The sequence below is a fragment of the Peromyscus maniculatus genome, chromosome 2 (assembly GCF_049852395.1).
Source record: "Peromyscus maniculatus bairdii isolate BWxNUB_F1_BW_parent chromosome 2, HU_Pman_BW_mat_3.1, whole genome shotgun sequence".
Classification (NCBI taxonomy): Eukaryota; Metazoa; Chordata; class Mammalia; order Rodentia; family Cricetidae; genus Peromyscus; species Peromyscus maniculatus.
Window position 1 is genome coordinate 97,404,202 of NC_134853.1, and position 17,489 is coordinate 97,421,690.

Genomic DNA, 17,489 nt, shown 5'->3' on the forward strand with positions numbered 1-17,489 from the left:
CCTTGCATGGGATCCTGGGCTGCATGAGAAAGCAAGATGAGCAAGCATGGAGAGCAGGCCAGTAAGGAGAATTCCTCAATGACTTATTCTTCAGTTCCTGCCTTTATGCTCCTGTCGGAGTATCACCCCTGATTTTTCTCCGTGATAGACTGTGGTCAAGATATGTACCCCAAGTAAATCCTTATCTCCAGATTTAAATAATACAACAGTTGGTACTGAGAGTGTGGTATTGCTGGGATGTATCTAACAAATGCATAGAAACATTTAGAAATTTAGGTTGGAAAAGACATTAAGTACTCAGAGCTTACTGAGCTGTTCTGGGAAAAATTGAAAGATAATGAGAACAAAGCAGACAGTGGAGGACTGACTTGTAAATTGTTAGAGGGAAATCTAAGAGTTCCTTAAGAATCTTAGCGCTCTGCTTGTTAATGGTAAGTATGCATGATAATGAGTTTTCTTTCTCTTTTGATTTCTATACCTTTAACAATCCATTATTTTACTTGTACAACATATTAAATTGTATGTATAGTCATATTCATATCAAATATTGTTTAGCATGACAGTAAACATTTGGGCATCTTTCCCTTGAACCAGTCTGAACAAATCCATCTCCTCGATAACTTTTAGAAGCATACGGCTCTCAATCAGTCATGTGTTTACATAATGTCCGAAACAAATACTATGAGCTATTGCAGAAGAAAAATGAAAGTGTACCTCCACTTTATGGATTTTCTGTCCCCCTATAACCTGATGCTTGTATAGTATGAAACTTGGGTGGGGCACGGGGGGGGGCCTGGATTAAAAACATTTCACTTGGAACAATAGTTTTTATGGCCCCTACCCTCAAAATCTCCAAATACCCATTTGGGTTTTTGGTCAAATTATTCTTTTCATGAGTAAATCTTTTTCACAAAGAAGAAAAGATTTTTAAGTCTTACCTCTTCTCCTTGCTCACCATCTCTGTAGACCAGTTCGTAGCTGGCAATGGTATCTGAACGTGGAGGTGTCCAAGACAGCAAAATACTTGTTTCTGATTCAGGTTCAGCTTTGAAGTTTAGTGGCTGCCCTGGTACTAGAAACAGGGAGACAAAGGACTGAGCTCACCATCACCAGCAGCATTCAGAAACTCTTCTGGTTAAGTACATGTTACACATAAAAAAGAGAGAAGCCTTTATATCCTCAGAGACGGCCTCCTTGTACAAAGCTCATTTATACTCAAGAGGATCAGACTAGAATGATGAGTATTTTCCCAGTCCTAGAATAGTTTAATATCCACACAATATGAAGTAGAATTAATAGGCTCGTTATACGTACATCTCAGAAATCAATTGGAAATTCAGCAAAATTATGGATTTCAAATAACATTGTAAAATATGATATGATGCATTTAATATACACATATAATCCCTAGCTACAGTCTATATATTTGTTCTTATACACAGAGAGATAAGTGAAGTTCTCTTTCCTCATCAAGGAAAATTTCTCTCTGCAACAGATGCAGACCATTACAGAAACCCAGAAGAGATCAAAATGCAGAGTTGTGGAACACAGTCCCAACTGATTCATCTACAACACAACTCCTTCACTTAAAGCTCATGGATCATTGTGGAGGAGGGGCCAGAAAGACTGTAAAAACCAGAGGAATAGGGAGTGAGCTATGAGACTTTCTCTCCTAGAAATGTCAGAAGTTACACCCATGAAGTCTCACTAATATGGCTACCTAAACACAACCTGAACAAGAAGGATACCAATAAACATGCTAATGTGGAAGGGGCAAAGCTCAGGCAGCCCCAACCCTACACAAAGAACTACAAGCAAGAAAAAATAGTCTTCCTCAGAGAAGAGCATACCAAGTACAAGAGCATAAGAAGTACTAGTTACATAAAATTTGTCAATATTTACAACTGAGTAAAAAAAAATTAAAAATCTCTAAGACTTCATATAACATTCAGTATTATTTCCAATTGTGGTGGTTTGGGTGAAAAAGACCCCCATTTGCTCATAAGAAGTGGCATTATTAGAAAGGATTAGGACTGTGGCCTTGTTGGCATAGGTGTGGCCTTGTTGGAGGAAGTGTTTCACTGGGGTGGCTTTGAGGTCTCAGAAGCTCAAGCCAGGCCAAGTGGCTCTGTCTCTTCCTGATGCCTACCCATCTGGATGCAGAACTCTCAAGCTCCTTCCCCAGCACCACATCTGCCTGCATACCACACGATGCTTCCTTCCAGGATGACAATGGACTAAACATCCAAATTGTAAGCCAGACCCAACAAAATGTTTTCCTTTGTAGGAGTTGCCATGGTTATAGTGTCTCCTCACAGCAACAAAACCCTAGCTAAGACACATAATTATGTTTATGAAATTCCACTGTGACTCCTTAACAGTCTCCAGGCAATAATAATACCTCAAAATTGCATCTTAACTAGTTACATACATTTAGAAAATAGATAGGAAAAAAAGTAAAACAAAACTCTATTAAGTATAAATAACTACTTGTATCTCCTGGATTAACTTATTTAAAGCATTAAAGTCTAATGATTAGAATGAATGCTAGCATAATATCATCCTTAGTGGCTTAGTCCTAAACTACACACAAATTAGTGAGATTTCTAAGCTATACTTATCAACACATTATGGTAACAAAAGTCAACTACCGTTACCTCATGTCAATCATTCAGTCTATCTAACTGATAATTTGAAAGAGTCACACATGAGATATAATAAATAATAAAAGCTTTAACAGCTTAAAATACTTTACTCAATAAATAATAATAATCCAAACTACCTTATTAGCATCTAACCACACATTAGCTATGCTCAAGCCGCCATGCACAAGACTGAGACATACAAGGCTGAGGTACACAGGGCTGAGGTACACAAGACTGAGGTACACAAGACAAGGCTGAGGTACACAAGACAAAGCTGAGGTACACAGGGCTGAGGCACACAAGGCTGAGGTACACAAGGCTGAGTGAGGTACACAAGACAAGGCTGAGGTACACAGGACTGAGGTACACAAGACTGAGGTACACAAGGCTGAGTGAGGTACACAAGACAAGGCTGAGGTACACAAGGCTGAGGTACACAAGGCTGAGGTAGACAGGGCTGAGGTACATAAGGCTGAGGTACACAGGGCTGAGGTACACAGGGCTGAGGTACACAGGGCTGAGGTACACAGGGCTGAGGTACACAAGGCTGAGGTACACAGGGCTGAGGTACACAGGGCTGAGGTACACAGGGCTGAGGTACACAGGGCTGAGGTACACAAGGCTGAGGTACACAGGGCTGAGGTACACAGGGCTGAGGCACACAGGGTTGAAGTACACAAGGCTGAGGTACACAAGGCTGAGGTACACAAGGCTGAGGTACAGAAGGCTCCACTGGTACATCTAGCAGGCTGCTTTGGCCACTGTCTGCTCTGACTGTTGGTGCTCATGCCTTGCTACGTGTTCAGTAATTTAACCATTACCCTTGATATTAGGAAATGTTGCAATACAGTGTGACTGAATTTTTCTATATTTTCCCATACTCACATGAGAAATGAAGTATATTTTATAAAAGCTAACAACAACAAAAATAAAATAAGAATACGGATAGGGCACAGCAGGGGGAAAGGAGCTTCTAAAGTATTTTTCTGGCCACTTGAGAATACACATTCTCAAACACACACACAATAACATGATTCGTAGGTGATATATGATATAACTTACAAATAATGCTTGAGATATAATTTTCACAGGAAAAGAGGTCTTTGGAGATACAGAATATATTGTTTTTCTTTACAACCATCTTTCTACAACTTGATTAACCGAACAAAAAAACCTAACCCTTTTTCCTAAAGGGATTTAAGTTCTGTTTCTAGGAGCCGTAACCATCAGCACAAGTGCTCTGCTTGGGTGTCTGTGCATGCTGTGAAAGGACGGCTCACTCATGTTTGCACATATGCCCAGGGCCACTAACATTTCTTGTCTGCTCCTCTCTCCCCATCCCCCTACCCCAAAGCATGTGCCTGTACCTTGAGATCCTCATTAATCTGATGCCTTTGGGAACTGCTCTCTGAACAGGTTATCATTCCTTCCCAGCACCTGCCCAGTGAGTGACCTCACACAATCATTCAGCTTGAAAGACCAAGACAGAGGGACATAAAAGATCAAGAGGCAAGGCAAGGGGCTGAGGAAGCAATAAAAGCATATGGTGACTGGCAAATGGCAAATCTTTGATCTAACAGGTAAAAAGTCAAAAGCCTGGCTCATGCTGCAGTGGTTGCAGTGGGCAGGTGGGATAATTATGACAAGGTTCCAATATCTAGAAGATGAAATGGCTTTTTGGTGTGATGTATCCACACATAAATACGTAACAGTTACTAACTCTTCTATATTTGTATTGCTTATTTCTTCTGCTTATTTCCCATAAATCTGTGAAATAACAAAGTCTGTGTTAATGTGTGACTCAAGCCAAAGACAGAGACACTTCCAAAGCAGCTCAGGGATAGTCACTAGGTAGAGTTTGCTCCTTGCCTAAGGCTAGTAAGTTGACACTGACTGAAACCATCTTAGAAACCTAATTAACTTTTGCTTACTTACACTGTTTGGTTTTTGCTTTTAATTTATCTTTCCTGTATTCCCGCTTAGTCTCAATATTTCGTTCTTGTTTAGTGACACAACTTCCACTGATCTAATTCTGTTTGGTTCTGTAAAGAGCTCTTATTGCTAAATAATAAATTGAATGGGAACATCAACACCCCTGAGGGGATAGGTTCCATTTCTTTTGTAACGTTTGAACAATGCAGGTATTGGCTAGATGGCTTAATGGAAAGTCTTGTCAGCTGACAGGCAAGAGGCTTTTCTTCGCTTTCTTTTACAGACTCCTTTTGAAGTTGTTTGAGGGGAAAAAAGCACATTTCTTACATTTGAGACCTGCAGTGGAGACCTAAGCACCTCAGGTAAGAGGTGAATACCTAGACAAGTAAGGATGCTCTTTGGAGGCCTCAGCCCAACAGGAAGGTACATGCCTAATGGAGGAGGGGATACCTGGTCTCAGTAAGGATCAGCAGATTGCTACCTTGTAGAATGGAAGCCTAGCTAGACCCAAGTATCTGTAGTTATTCAAATGATACTGCTAATGCATTTTCTATATAAAAAGCCTTTCAGTTGGTTGTCAATGATTTAAAAATAACAGGATTTAGAAAAAACAATGCATAAGGCAAAATGCCTCTGTAAATTCAACTCAGTGTGTACATCAGAGCCATACACTACCCATGCTTTCTACCATCCTGATAAATAGCTTATGGATACCAAATTAGAAACAACCAACATGAGCTGAAGTTTCATAGGGAAAATAAAAACTGCTCAGAAATGAAAAAATGTATTCTTAAATTCCCAAACATTTTCTCTCTCTCTCTCTTTCTCTCTCTCTCTCTCTCTCTCTCTCTCTCTCTCTCTCTCTCTCTCTCTCTCTCTCTCTCTCTCTCTCTCTCTCTCTCTAACATTTCTTTTTTCCAAGACAGGGTTTCTCTTTGTAGTTTTGGTGCCTGTCCTGAATCTCGCTCTGTAGACCAGGCTGGTCTCGAATTCACAGAGATCCACCTGGTTCTGCCTCCCAAGTGCTGGGATTAAAGGCATGTGCCACCACTGCCTGGTAAAGAATGATATCCCCACACCAAGAGTCGAACCCGGGCCACCTAAGTGAAAAACCAGGAATCCTAACCACTAGACTTCTCTTAATGATCATTATAAAAATATACAGGGAAATATTTTAAGGGGACTTAACACTAACATATTTGGTTTCTTCAGTCTATCCAGAGAAATAGAATAATTTTATCACTATCAACTGATACTATATACTAAATATTATACCAGAAGACCTATTTTACATTATATTCCTGTTTTTGTAACACACAAAAACATATATTTACATATACAAATTTATAGACACATTTACTCATATATATGTATTTTTTTTCCTCTTAGGCTTTACACATTAGACTTCATTATTGACATTCTTTTATCTTCATATACTAGATTTATTTATAAGCATCATATGTCATTTTACTCAGGAGATTTTTCTGTGTTGTAACAGTCCCTGCACCAATTAACTAAACATCAAGGATAGTAAACAATTCTGACATTACTAAAACTCATGAAAAAAATAAAATGCACATATAGAATTTTAAATGTAATCACTATACATTAGGAAAGAAATATGCCAGCACTAATCACAGTCTAAATTGAGAGTAAATCCAAGAAAAGAAGAAATTGAAGTGTAGTACAGATATTTCCTTAAAACTGTACTAAGGGCAAGAAGAATGGCAAAGTAGGTAAGAGCATTAGCTGCAGCATAGAGATGAGGACGTGAGTTCAAATCCCCAGTACTCATATAAAAAGTTGGTTATGGCCATGCATGCCTCTAATCTTAACACTGTGGGGGCAGAAACACCATGATCATTGGGCTTGCTGGCTACCAGCCTAGCTCCAAGCTAATTGCAAGAATTTGCCCCACGGCAATAAGGCAGAGAGTAAAAGACCTTGAAAACTGATGCCCCCCACAGAACTTTGTATGTGTGTATAGGTATTTGGACCTGCACACACACACATAGGCATGCACACACCACATTCATTGCATACACTTACACATAGATATACACACACAATGTGCACGGGTAAATAAATAACAGATGAAGAGATAAATAAATAAAATATACTTTAAGAATCTTATATTTTGTTAGTTATATTCTACTTGATAATTTAATGTCCACAAAAAATAAAAATAGTAACTATCAATTCTAAGATAAGATTAAAAACCCCATTGATGAATATCAAGTGCTTGAATAGTACTACAATTATTATATTCAACATAAATAAATGAAGAAATACTAAGAAATGAGAGAAAACTTTCAATGTCATCTGAAATGCCAATGCACTAGAAGAGATCAGTGTCTGAGTGAAATTTAGTGACTATCACTGGAGAGCCCATACTACAGTGTTAATCTACGATTTCATCTCACTGTATTATAAACATAAAATATTGCCAAAGATGATAAAAGCCCCATTATTGCTGACAACTAATACTTTAAGGAGGCACATATTTTCAAACATATGTATTTAGTATATTGGCAAATGATAATGAAAGCAAGAGAATCAGAATCCGATAGTAAAACCTGACAAAATTGAAAGCATCTTTGTGTGGTTTGGGTATCAGGGTAACTGTAGCCTCATGAAAAGATTTTGCAGCATTCCTTCTGTTTCTATTGTGTGGAAAAATTTGAGGAGTATTGGTATTAACTCTTCTTGAAATTCTGGTAGAATTATATGCTGAAACCATGTGGCCCTGTTTTTTTTTTTTTTTTTTTTTTTTTTTGGTTTGGAGACTTTGAATGATTATTTCTATTTCCTTAGGGGTTATAGGTCTATCTAAATTTTTTATCTGGTCTTGATTTAATTTTGGTATGTGGAACCTATCCAGAAAATTGTCCATTTCTTTTAGATTTTCCAATTTTGTGGAGTACAGGTTTTCAAAGTATGACCTAATAATTCTCTGGATTTCCTCAGTGTCTGTTGTTATGTCCCCCTTTTCATTTCTGATTTTGTTAATTTTGATACTCTCTGTGTCTTTTGGTTAGTTTTGATAGTGGTTTGTCTATCTTATTGATTTTCTCAAAGAACCAACTCTTTGTTTCATTGATTCTTGATGGAAAAACCCACAAAGACAGCTGACAAGAGCTAGTGGGAGCTCATGGACCCTGGACTGATGGCTAGGGAACCTGCAGGAAACTGAACTATGCCCTATGAATGTGGATGACAGTCGTGTGTTGCTTGGTCTGTCTGTGGGTTCCCTGGCAGCGGGATCAGGATTTATCCCTGGTGCATGAACTGGCTTTTAGGATCCCATTCTCTATGGTAGGATATCCTGAACAGCCTTGATGCAGGGAGGAAGGACTTGGGCCTGCCTCAACTTGATGTGCCAGACTCTGTTGACTCCCCATGGGGAGGCCTTAATCTCTCTGGTTGTGGGGAGGGAAAATGGGGGGGGGTAGGGCGCAGGAAGAGGGGAGGGAGGGGAAACTGTGGTTGGTATGTAAAATGAAAATAAAATAAAATAAAATGCTAAAAATAAGGTGGCAATGTAATATACACCTCTAATCCCAGCATTTGGGAGGGAAGGCATCAGGAGCTCATGGTGGTCCTCACCTGCAGACTGAATTCAAGTCCAATCTACTCTTAAATACTCTTAAAGGAATCTGCAAACTTGTCCAAAGATTGTTCTAAATGAGGTCAGAAATTCTTTCTAAAGAAAGCTCAGAAGTGACACAAACCTGAATTTAAGGTTTACCATGCCAGTGTTAGCATGAATTTCAAGCAACATTGATTTTAATGCCTTAAAGATGTAGTTATAAGACTTCTTTAGCAGCTCTGTGTTCCTTTTACCAAACAGAGTCAGCATATATTATTGCAATAATCAATTCCAGAAAAGAGTGTATTCTTTTCTTCCTGGATGTTTTAGGTGAAATGGAAGGGGTGTGTGTCACAATATAAATGTTTTTCTTGCCCACATCCATCCATTCTCTGTGTCTTTGAGGTAAACTAATTGCAAGTGACTATTACACCAGAAAATAGAGTTATGGAAAATGAGAGGGAGTGACCCATATTTCTAGAAAAAAATAATTTTAGCAGAAGTATATTTTATGTCTAAAGATTATTATAGTCCACTGTACAAATATTCACAGCCAAAAGGAATTACTCTTTCGATTGTATATGAAATAGGTACCATGTTCTGACTTTCTCCACCACTATGAACACACTACATAAATCTACAATTTTTATCCTTCAGGATGTCAGTTATAATAGATAAAATGCAAAATGATGACTTCTCTCTTAAACTCATTTTGTTCTTCAGGACTGTTTTACTTATCATTTTTTTAATCCAATTTAAACAAAATGAGGAATGTTGGTGTTAGGGTATTCATGAGAATAAAATGAAACAAGCAGGTGTCAGACACAGAAGAAGTCAAAGTGCACTTTTTTGTGTCCGTGCAATTAAAACATACTTAAATTATTTTGAACAGCATGGTTTTGGAGCCCTAATAAAAATAAAAATCATAATAAAATCTATGATTTTCTTAGATTTTATTTAACCACTCCAAAGGAATGTTTGGTGTAGATGAACCATCTTGTTAAATAAGAAACACAGAGCCAATGCAGAGATGAAGACCCAAGAGGTCAGAGCTAGAAACCTTACCCTTCACTGCTGCTGTTGTCCTCTTGAGCAAGAGACCTACTTTCTGTCTCTTTGTCTTTTTTATAGACTTTCTATTCTGCCTTCTCATTGGTTATAAACCCAACCACATGACCTCCTCATCACTGCCTGTCTGTAGAGACCTCCAGGTCTTCTATGGTTGGTATTGAGATTAAAGGCATGTGTCTCCATGCAGGCTGTATCCTTGAACACACAGAGATCCGCCTAGCTCTGCCTCCCAAGAGCTGGGTGGTGCACCACCACCACCCAGTTTCTGCTATGGCTTGCTATTAGCTCTGACCCCCAGGCAACTTTATTTATTAACATACAAATAAAATCACATTTCAGTACAATTAAAATATCATCATAGTTGGGTGATGGTGACAGTCTTTTATGTAGCCATGATTCTAGGAATGAGTTCATCATTAAGGAATAGGAGAAGGCTCAGCATTAACGCCATCAGAACTGATATACCTGGATTTGACAGCTGCCACTAAGGTCCAATGCCTTTGTTCATGAAGTCTACAGGGCACATCCAGTCACTGTGCTACTTGGGAGGTTGTATTAAACTATTGACCTTGGTGAATTAGCTATTCTGCCTTTATACATCTCCATAAGAATTCAAGCTACAGTTTGTAGATGGGTACAGGAAATATCTTTATGTAAAAAATTGTTAGTCAGAGAGAAACAGAGGGGAAAGAGAGAGAGAGAGAGAGAGAGAGAGAGAGAGAGAGAGAGAGAGAGAGAGAGAGAGTAAAAGCCACATTATGTACCTTCATACATTCATGTACATTTTCTAAATTTTGCTACTAAATTAAATCAGATCTTCCAAAAGCAAAATTATTGGATCAAATTAGCTCAACCGTTCTTTCACATGCAACATCCATGTAGCTATGCTCATGTTCACTGGTAATTAAAAAAATATACACTATTTAAAAACCACTTTTATATTTTCACTAAGTTGGGATAGAAGGATAGGTTTCTTTAATTCAATATTCTGAATATAAAGAATTCATGAGTCTCAGGGATTTGCATATTTTGACTGAATTTGGTTTCAGAAAAAAATCTTGTTTCTTGGGTAGTTAAATCCTTTGTCTCCTGAAAATAGATTAAAACACTGAAGCTTGCTAGGCTTAAATTTGTGGTAATAAAACTTGGCCAAATCTAGTGACTGAGCATAATAATGTTTTTCAGAAAAATGCTTATTCTTTAACTTCATTTAAAACACTTGAAACATTTCAGAATTGAAATTAAATTTAATCTTTTTAATTTTGTAATTTTAAATAATGATATGAATAAATTCTATACTCTCCAGTTTTATTTACCTACCAAAGGCCTAATAGGTACAAAACCACTAAAACTATCACATTAGGAATTTCAACATTTTAAAGATGATGGTGATTCCAAGTATCTAGGATACTTTGATTTCAGTTACACTAGTAACCTTATGACCCAAGATCTAAACCTGTTTCATTTTTTTGTCCTGTAGTTTACTTGCTGCCAGAGTCTTACCCTCTAGTTAGATTGTAAGAATCAATATCCACAAGAAATATAAAACATATGGGCCAACATGTATTAGCTCACTATTATTTTTTACCTATTATGTTTCCCTATTATGTCCTCTACATTGTGGAGGGAGCTGACAGTTATTTCCTTAGATTTTGCACAATGGGGTCCTAGAGCTCAGCACTACAAAGCATTATCAGGGTGGACCAAGTTAATTAAGATGGGGTTTTTAGGTTGGCCCAATCCATATGACCAATGTTCAAATTTGAACACATACTTGCTTTTTGAAGCAACACAGTGTGGAGATAAATTAAGGACTACATGTTTCTACAAGCCAGGGAATGAAACACCGGCAGCAAACTACCAGAAGCTCAGGGAAAGATATTGAACACACTTTTTCCCATAGGCTCATAGAAAGCAATCCTGTAATATCCTGATTACAGCCTTCTAGGTACTAGACCTGTGAGACAATATATTCCTGCTGTTTAGACTACCATGTATGTGGTCCTTTGTTGCTGTGGCACTACAAAAACACAAATAGAGCCAAAAAAATATTCGTTATAGTCACTATCACAGATGAGAAAACGAAAATTCAGAGAGACAACACATTGTGGCTAATTTTTGTTGTTGTTGTTGTTTTCAAGACAAGGTTTTTCTGTGTAGCCCTGGATTTCCTGGAACTCACTCTGTAGACCATGCTGGCCTCACACTCAGAGATCTGCTTGTCTCTGTCTCCCAGGTGCATGGACTAAAGTTTGGTTACCAGTCTGTGGGATATAGCAATCTGAAATTTAGCAAATTGACTAGGAGGGGGTGATAGTGGTAAGAAGGGGAAACTGAAAACCTATCCCTCTTCTGTCTGCCTGTTTGACTTTATCCCTTCTTTCTGGTCCAGACAGAGCATGTTTGCTGTCAGAACACTGCAGACACAGAGCCAGTTGACCACAGACTAGAACTTGGTAAGTTGTGAACTCAAATGAACTATTTCTTCCATTAAGTTACTTCAGGTGTTTTGTCACAGTAACAAAAAGCTGACACAAAAATAAACTCATCCAAATTCACCAAGCTTAGCTGTAGCTCAAGATAAAGTAGACCAATATTCTTAGACCTCTATTATTTTCCAGTGAGAACCTTAAGTTAGTCTACATATTTCTTTGCATGTTAATATGGTGAATAAATAAATACAGAAGAACTGCCAACACCAAATAATGAAGGAATATAGATTTACTATAATTGTGGTGAAATATATACATGTATAGTTAGCTTTCATACACTATAGCAAGAAAATAATCTGTGAACAAGCTCAAAATATCCAACAACAGTAGTAAAGTAAAATAAAGCAAAACTCCACTGTAAAATGCTCGAGACTAGGATCACAAAGACAGGAAGTAAACACCCTGAGTTAGATAAGTCATTAAGCCCATACCAGCCATGAAAATAAGTCATGAGTGCACTGTAGCAATGAAACCAGAGAAAATGTATTAATCCTTCAATCTGGATTAACAATGTTCTGCCCATACATTATAGACAGTGTTCCAATAGTGCAATCCTTCTATAGATTCCCAGAAAGAAAAAAAAGTATGCTGCCCAAATTTTCATAGATTAAAGTACATAGATTTCATAGGTTAGTTTCATAGATTAAAAGTACAATGTGAAGTGCTAAATCTCAACAACTTAGCTTTATGTTATCTTTGCTGTTTCCTTCTTTGTTTTTATCTTTCCCACAAGCCACCTGCTCCATTTCCCATCTTGAATCAGACTTACCTCCTGTCTGAGTAATGACTTGTATGTCACTTGAAAGAGGGCCATCTCCAATTGAGGTAAAAGCCAGGACTTTGACAGAGTATGTTTTTTGGGGTACTAAATTGCCAATAGTAGTGATTTGGCTATCAGCTACATTGTGTTTCATCCAGTTGTTGACATGCTGAGTTGGGTCCATTGTATAATAAACTCTATATCCTTGGATCTGTCCATTTGGCTCCTCAGGTTCCTTCCACTGTACCAAAATGGTAGTTGAGCTCAACATGCGTGCCTGGACATCCCGTGGGGCACTGGACGGTGCTTGCTCTGAGGTCTGCGTTAATACAGGCTCACTTGGTGGACCTCGACCAATGTTATTGACAGCAACAACTCTAAATTCATAATCCGAGTAGGGACTTAGTCCAGCCACACTGTAGCGTGTGGTTGCTATCCCATCAATTTCTTTGTATGGTTCTTCAGAATTTTTAGGCTTATGTTGAATGATGTAGTAAGAGACGGGCTCAGGGTTCCCAGAGTCCCATGTCAGCGTGATGCTTGTAGCTGTGCTCTCAGTCACTACTGGAGTTCCTGGAGGCTTGGGTAAGGCTTTGGGACAGAAAAAAGACAATGACTATCTTTTTTTTCTCAGCTATTACGCCAATAACTATACTCTATTACTAACCTGACAAGATTATACAACTACTGACGATTTAACCAGATGAAGCAAAGTAACATGTCCGAAGATGTCAAGAAAGCAGTAAAATACATATAGGTGGCCCAGATCCCATCCTACTAGTAGATGTTGATGGCATTTTGGGGAATTGCATTCAAATCTACACTTATTCACTAAAAGATTCTAATAAATCACTTAATGTCTTTTGGGTTTTGTTTCCAAATGGGAAAATTGAACAAGGTGCATTACTGGAGTTGCACTGTACTACAGAGTAGCTGTATTTTATCAGTTTGCTATGAAGATTAATGAGCTAAGCCAGTAATATGCACAGTGTGTTGGGGACTCTTAAAAATATAACTGCAATTATTGTAATTTTTATTTCAAATGCTTGGCCATTTAATCCCTGATTCAATAAATTAATATTTTAAATAAATACCAATAAACATTAAATATGGAATATATGGAAATGGAATTAAATTGCTATTAAAGGACTAGTATCCAAATACTTTTCTATTTGTAAAACATAAAGAACATTATGAATTTCTTAGATTCCTGGCTTGTTCATTGCAAACTTTACACAATTTAGAGAGTTATCTGAGGAGAGGGAACCACAATTAAGGAAATGCCTCCGTGGACTGCTCTGTGGGTAGGCCTATGGGAATATTTTCTTAATTGGTGATTGATGTGGGATGACCCAGCCATTGTGAGTAGTGCCACACATGGACAGGTGGTCCTGAGACATATAAGAAAGCAAGATAGATGAGAAACCCATTATAAACAAGCCAGGAAGCAGTGATCCTCCAAGGCCTCTGTTTCACTACTACTTCCAGATTTCTCAGCCTGACTTCCTTCACTGATGGACTATGATGTACAAGTATAAACTGAAATAACCCTTTATGGTATTTCATAAAGCAATAGAGAACCTGACTAAGATACTTAAAAATAACCTATCTAAAATTATTAAGGTAGAACTATGACAGTGTACTTTGCCTGGCAAGTAAGGAGTCCTGGGTTGATTCTGATCAGCACCCATACACACACACACACACACACACACACACACACACACACACACACACACATGCACACATTAAGGAGAGTAAAACAATAAGCTTAAATCATGTTTCTTCATAATTCTTAAAATTGCTTAGGGAGTTTAAGACATATTCACAAAGCACATTGTACAATATTTTGTCAATAACCAAAGTTGTGTATTCTACATTGGATACATCTAAGATTATAGCAAGTAGACAAATATCTATATTTAAATATGTGTTTTTAGAGATCCAATCTCCTCCTTTTAACAAAACAAATCTCAAAAAAATCTTGAGAGTGCAAGCCAGCTTTACTGGTGGCCTCACTTGTAAGTTTTATTCTGGATAACAAGTCAAAAAAACCCCAAAAAATAATGCTTATAAGCAAACCATTTCCTGTTAGCATGAGGCCAGTATCACAATACCGCCTAGGATAGCAGCTAAGAAACACCCAACTTCGGCATCTTTTCTGTTCTGTTTTGTTTCTTTTTTCTTTCAGTTTTTACCTTTATGTTTCATCTTTGAGGTAGGAAAGGACAGGGAAGTAGGAAGTACCAGGACAACAGAGATACAAAAGTGAATATGATAATTATTTGGTGTTACTCTCACTTCCAAAATCTTTACTGTCTTTAGCAAACCTCTAATATTTGAAGCTTAAATAGTTATTATGAAAACAGTTGGTTTGCTGTTTTAATATTACTAATAGCTACATAATTACAATATTTAGCAAAGAGACTTTACTAAAATTAGTAACAAAACACATTTATTTAAATATTCTGGACTGACATTTTGCAAAGTGGACCACTCTGAATGTTGCAGGAAAATAAAACTGCTGTTAAATAAGGTTGTATTTATTGAACTGACATTACTGGTGTGCACTATCACATTTTTGTACAATAAGGCTCTATATCTATAGCATGTGAACAAAGACAATTATGCTTAATACTTTAGGCATACATAAGACATTGCATGCTGCAATGTGGATAATGTACAATTTTGTTCTTATGCCATATGATATACGGGATATATATGCTCAGTTGCAGATATGATACCAATTATAACAAGTGTTCTAGCTTTTATAAATTCATGCTTCCCAAATGGGATGATGACTTGAGTTCATTTTGAACTAATTCTAGATACTGACAGGAAACTCAAATTACCCTCACTATGACCCAATTTGTAAGTTTTCTAGAATTATGTAAGTATTGGGTAAAAGAAAGTGGTATTCACACATATTCAACTCCCTTTTTACTGAAAAAATGTTCACAGAATATAGCACTTTGGTTATATTTAGTACATTTCTTGAAGAAGAGAAAATTTCATGAGTATTCATATATGCAAGGTGAAGGGCAGAACTAAGATAGAACAGATCCATTTGCATTTTGCTTCTTAATGGTAGGACCATCAAACAGAGCATCTATTATTAGGTCATACTGATTCCAGCACTTTCTTTTATTTCTGTTTTTTTCAGAGATTTTATGCATTTAATGACACTCATTAATATTCTTCTTATGACTCCTATCAAAAATCTGGACCAGTACAAAGTCTGCAGGCCATCCATCTTACCAGAACGGTAGACCCAGTGAAGCATTCCTGATTCTATCTGCTCAGTGACTAAGTCATACTTGCTGCTAAATATTGTAATGATTATCCCAATTCAGACTGCTAATATCTTAGGAACGAATCTGCAAGTCGGTTCAAATAATAAATCTGTGATCCCACTTCTTTAGGAGGCTAAAGTAAGAGATTAGTGATGGATGGCTTGTATAGGACACAGTGTAAATTAAACCATAGCCTGTGTGTGGGTCAATGAGAACCTGTCAAAATTAAAACCACAAAAGGGCTGAGCATGTAGCTTAGTGGCAGAACACTCAGTGTGCTCATTCCAAAATGTATAGAAGGAAGGAAAGAAGTAAAGAAGGAAGTTAAGGTGAGAAAAATTAGTCTACCTAAGACATGGACATTTTAGATAATATGACGGATGAGATTAGGTACTACATAAGTGAAGCACTGAGTGATGGATTTGTTCATTTTAAAATCCTGAGTCAAGAATGAGCATAACTTAGATTATCAGAGCATGATCTTAGCATACCTTTGACAGTGATCTGTGCTATTGCTTCAATGACGCCCAGTGTTGACATAGCAACACAGGTGTAATTTGCGGACTGTCTTACATCATTCAATTCTAGGACATTTCTTCCTATTGGCATATCATCTTCAGGTGTCAGATCTTCTGCCCCCAACATCCACTTCACATAAGGCATTGGTGACCCCACTGCCACACAGGTAATATTAACACTTCCACCTGGCATTATTTCATGATTAGTGGGTGGGATAGAAAATCTTGGTGGTACACGGCGAACTGGAACAAAACACAAGGCAACATGATAACATATACAAGGCAAGAATAAGGCAGCTAGTTAAACACATGACATGCACCATACAGACATGATTAAACAATCGAATCATATTGTAAATTATCCAAAAATCACAACAAAAAGAAAAACTGTGGATAATACAGACCATACGAGTATGGTATGTGTATACACAGAATCATCTATTTAGTTTAATCATTGATATCTTAGACACATCATACAACAGTTGATTAGACCTACATAGGCCCCACACAAAAATGAAAAACTATCTACAAATTAACAGTACACGAACACCATGCATAAGATAAACACCAAACTATATACATACATGCATATAACAATGTTTCTATGCAGGCATGTATATGCAAAAGGTGACATGAAGGTCATCAGCATGTGTGAGTATCAAGACTGACTTCAGTTCTGGGTACTCCCAGCTGACATGAATGTGTGTATGGGGTAATCACATCCCAGTCCTGGAAAACATCACCTTGAGTACACTGAAACAGCAATTTATTTGCTTTCAGATTCAGAGAGATGCAGTCTCAAAACTTCAACTAACAATGGACAAACACAGAAATGACGTGTGTGTGTGTGTGTGTGTGTGTGTGTGTGTGTGTGTGTGTGATGTGTCTGCTGTGTATTCATGGTGTATATGTGTGGTATAGAACTGACAGTCACAGAAGAAGAAATATACAACATCAGTTGATACTATACTGGATTGAGTCATGCCAGTCATGCAGAAGTTGGGACTCTTAAGGCCCACAATAAAACAACAGAAGAATGGCTGGAATCCTAGACAAGGACAAAGAAGGAACAGTGGGAAATTAAAACAAACACACAGAAAAAAGGTAGAGTGTAGTGATTGAGATGCGAACTTGGTTGAAAGTTAGAAGATAACAGGTTAGATGATTACAGGGAGGTTGTTACAGGTAG

General features: G+C 37.5%; 1 protein-coding gene across 15 annotated transcripts in view; it reads right to left on the minus strand.

The window, feature by feature from the left end:
* Ptprd (protein tyrosine phosphatase receptor type D) overlaps positions 1-17,489 on the minus strand; it is a 2,233,434-nt gene that overhangs the window by 168,185 nt on the left and 2,047,760 nt on the right. For all 15 annotated transcript variants that reach the window (XM_015999923.3, XM_076564405.1, XM_076564406.1 and 12 more), the window contains 3 exons: positions 16,274-16,543; positions 12,499-13,080; positions 939-1,072 (listed from right to left, as the gene is read on the minus strand). In XM_015999923.3, the coding sequence (XP_015855409.1) occupies positions 939-1,072; positions 12,499-13,080; positions 16,274-16,543 (986 nt within the window). The remainder of the gene's footprint in view (positions 1-938; positions 1,073-12,498; positions 13,081-16,273; positions 16,544-17,489) is intronic.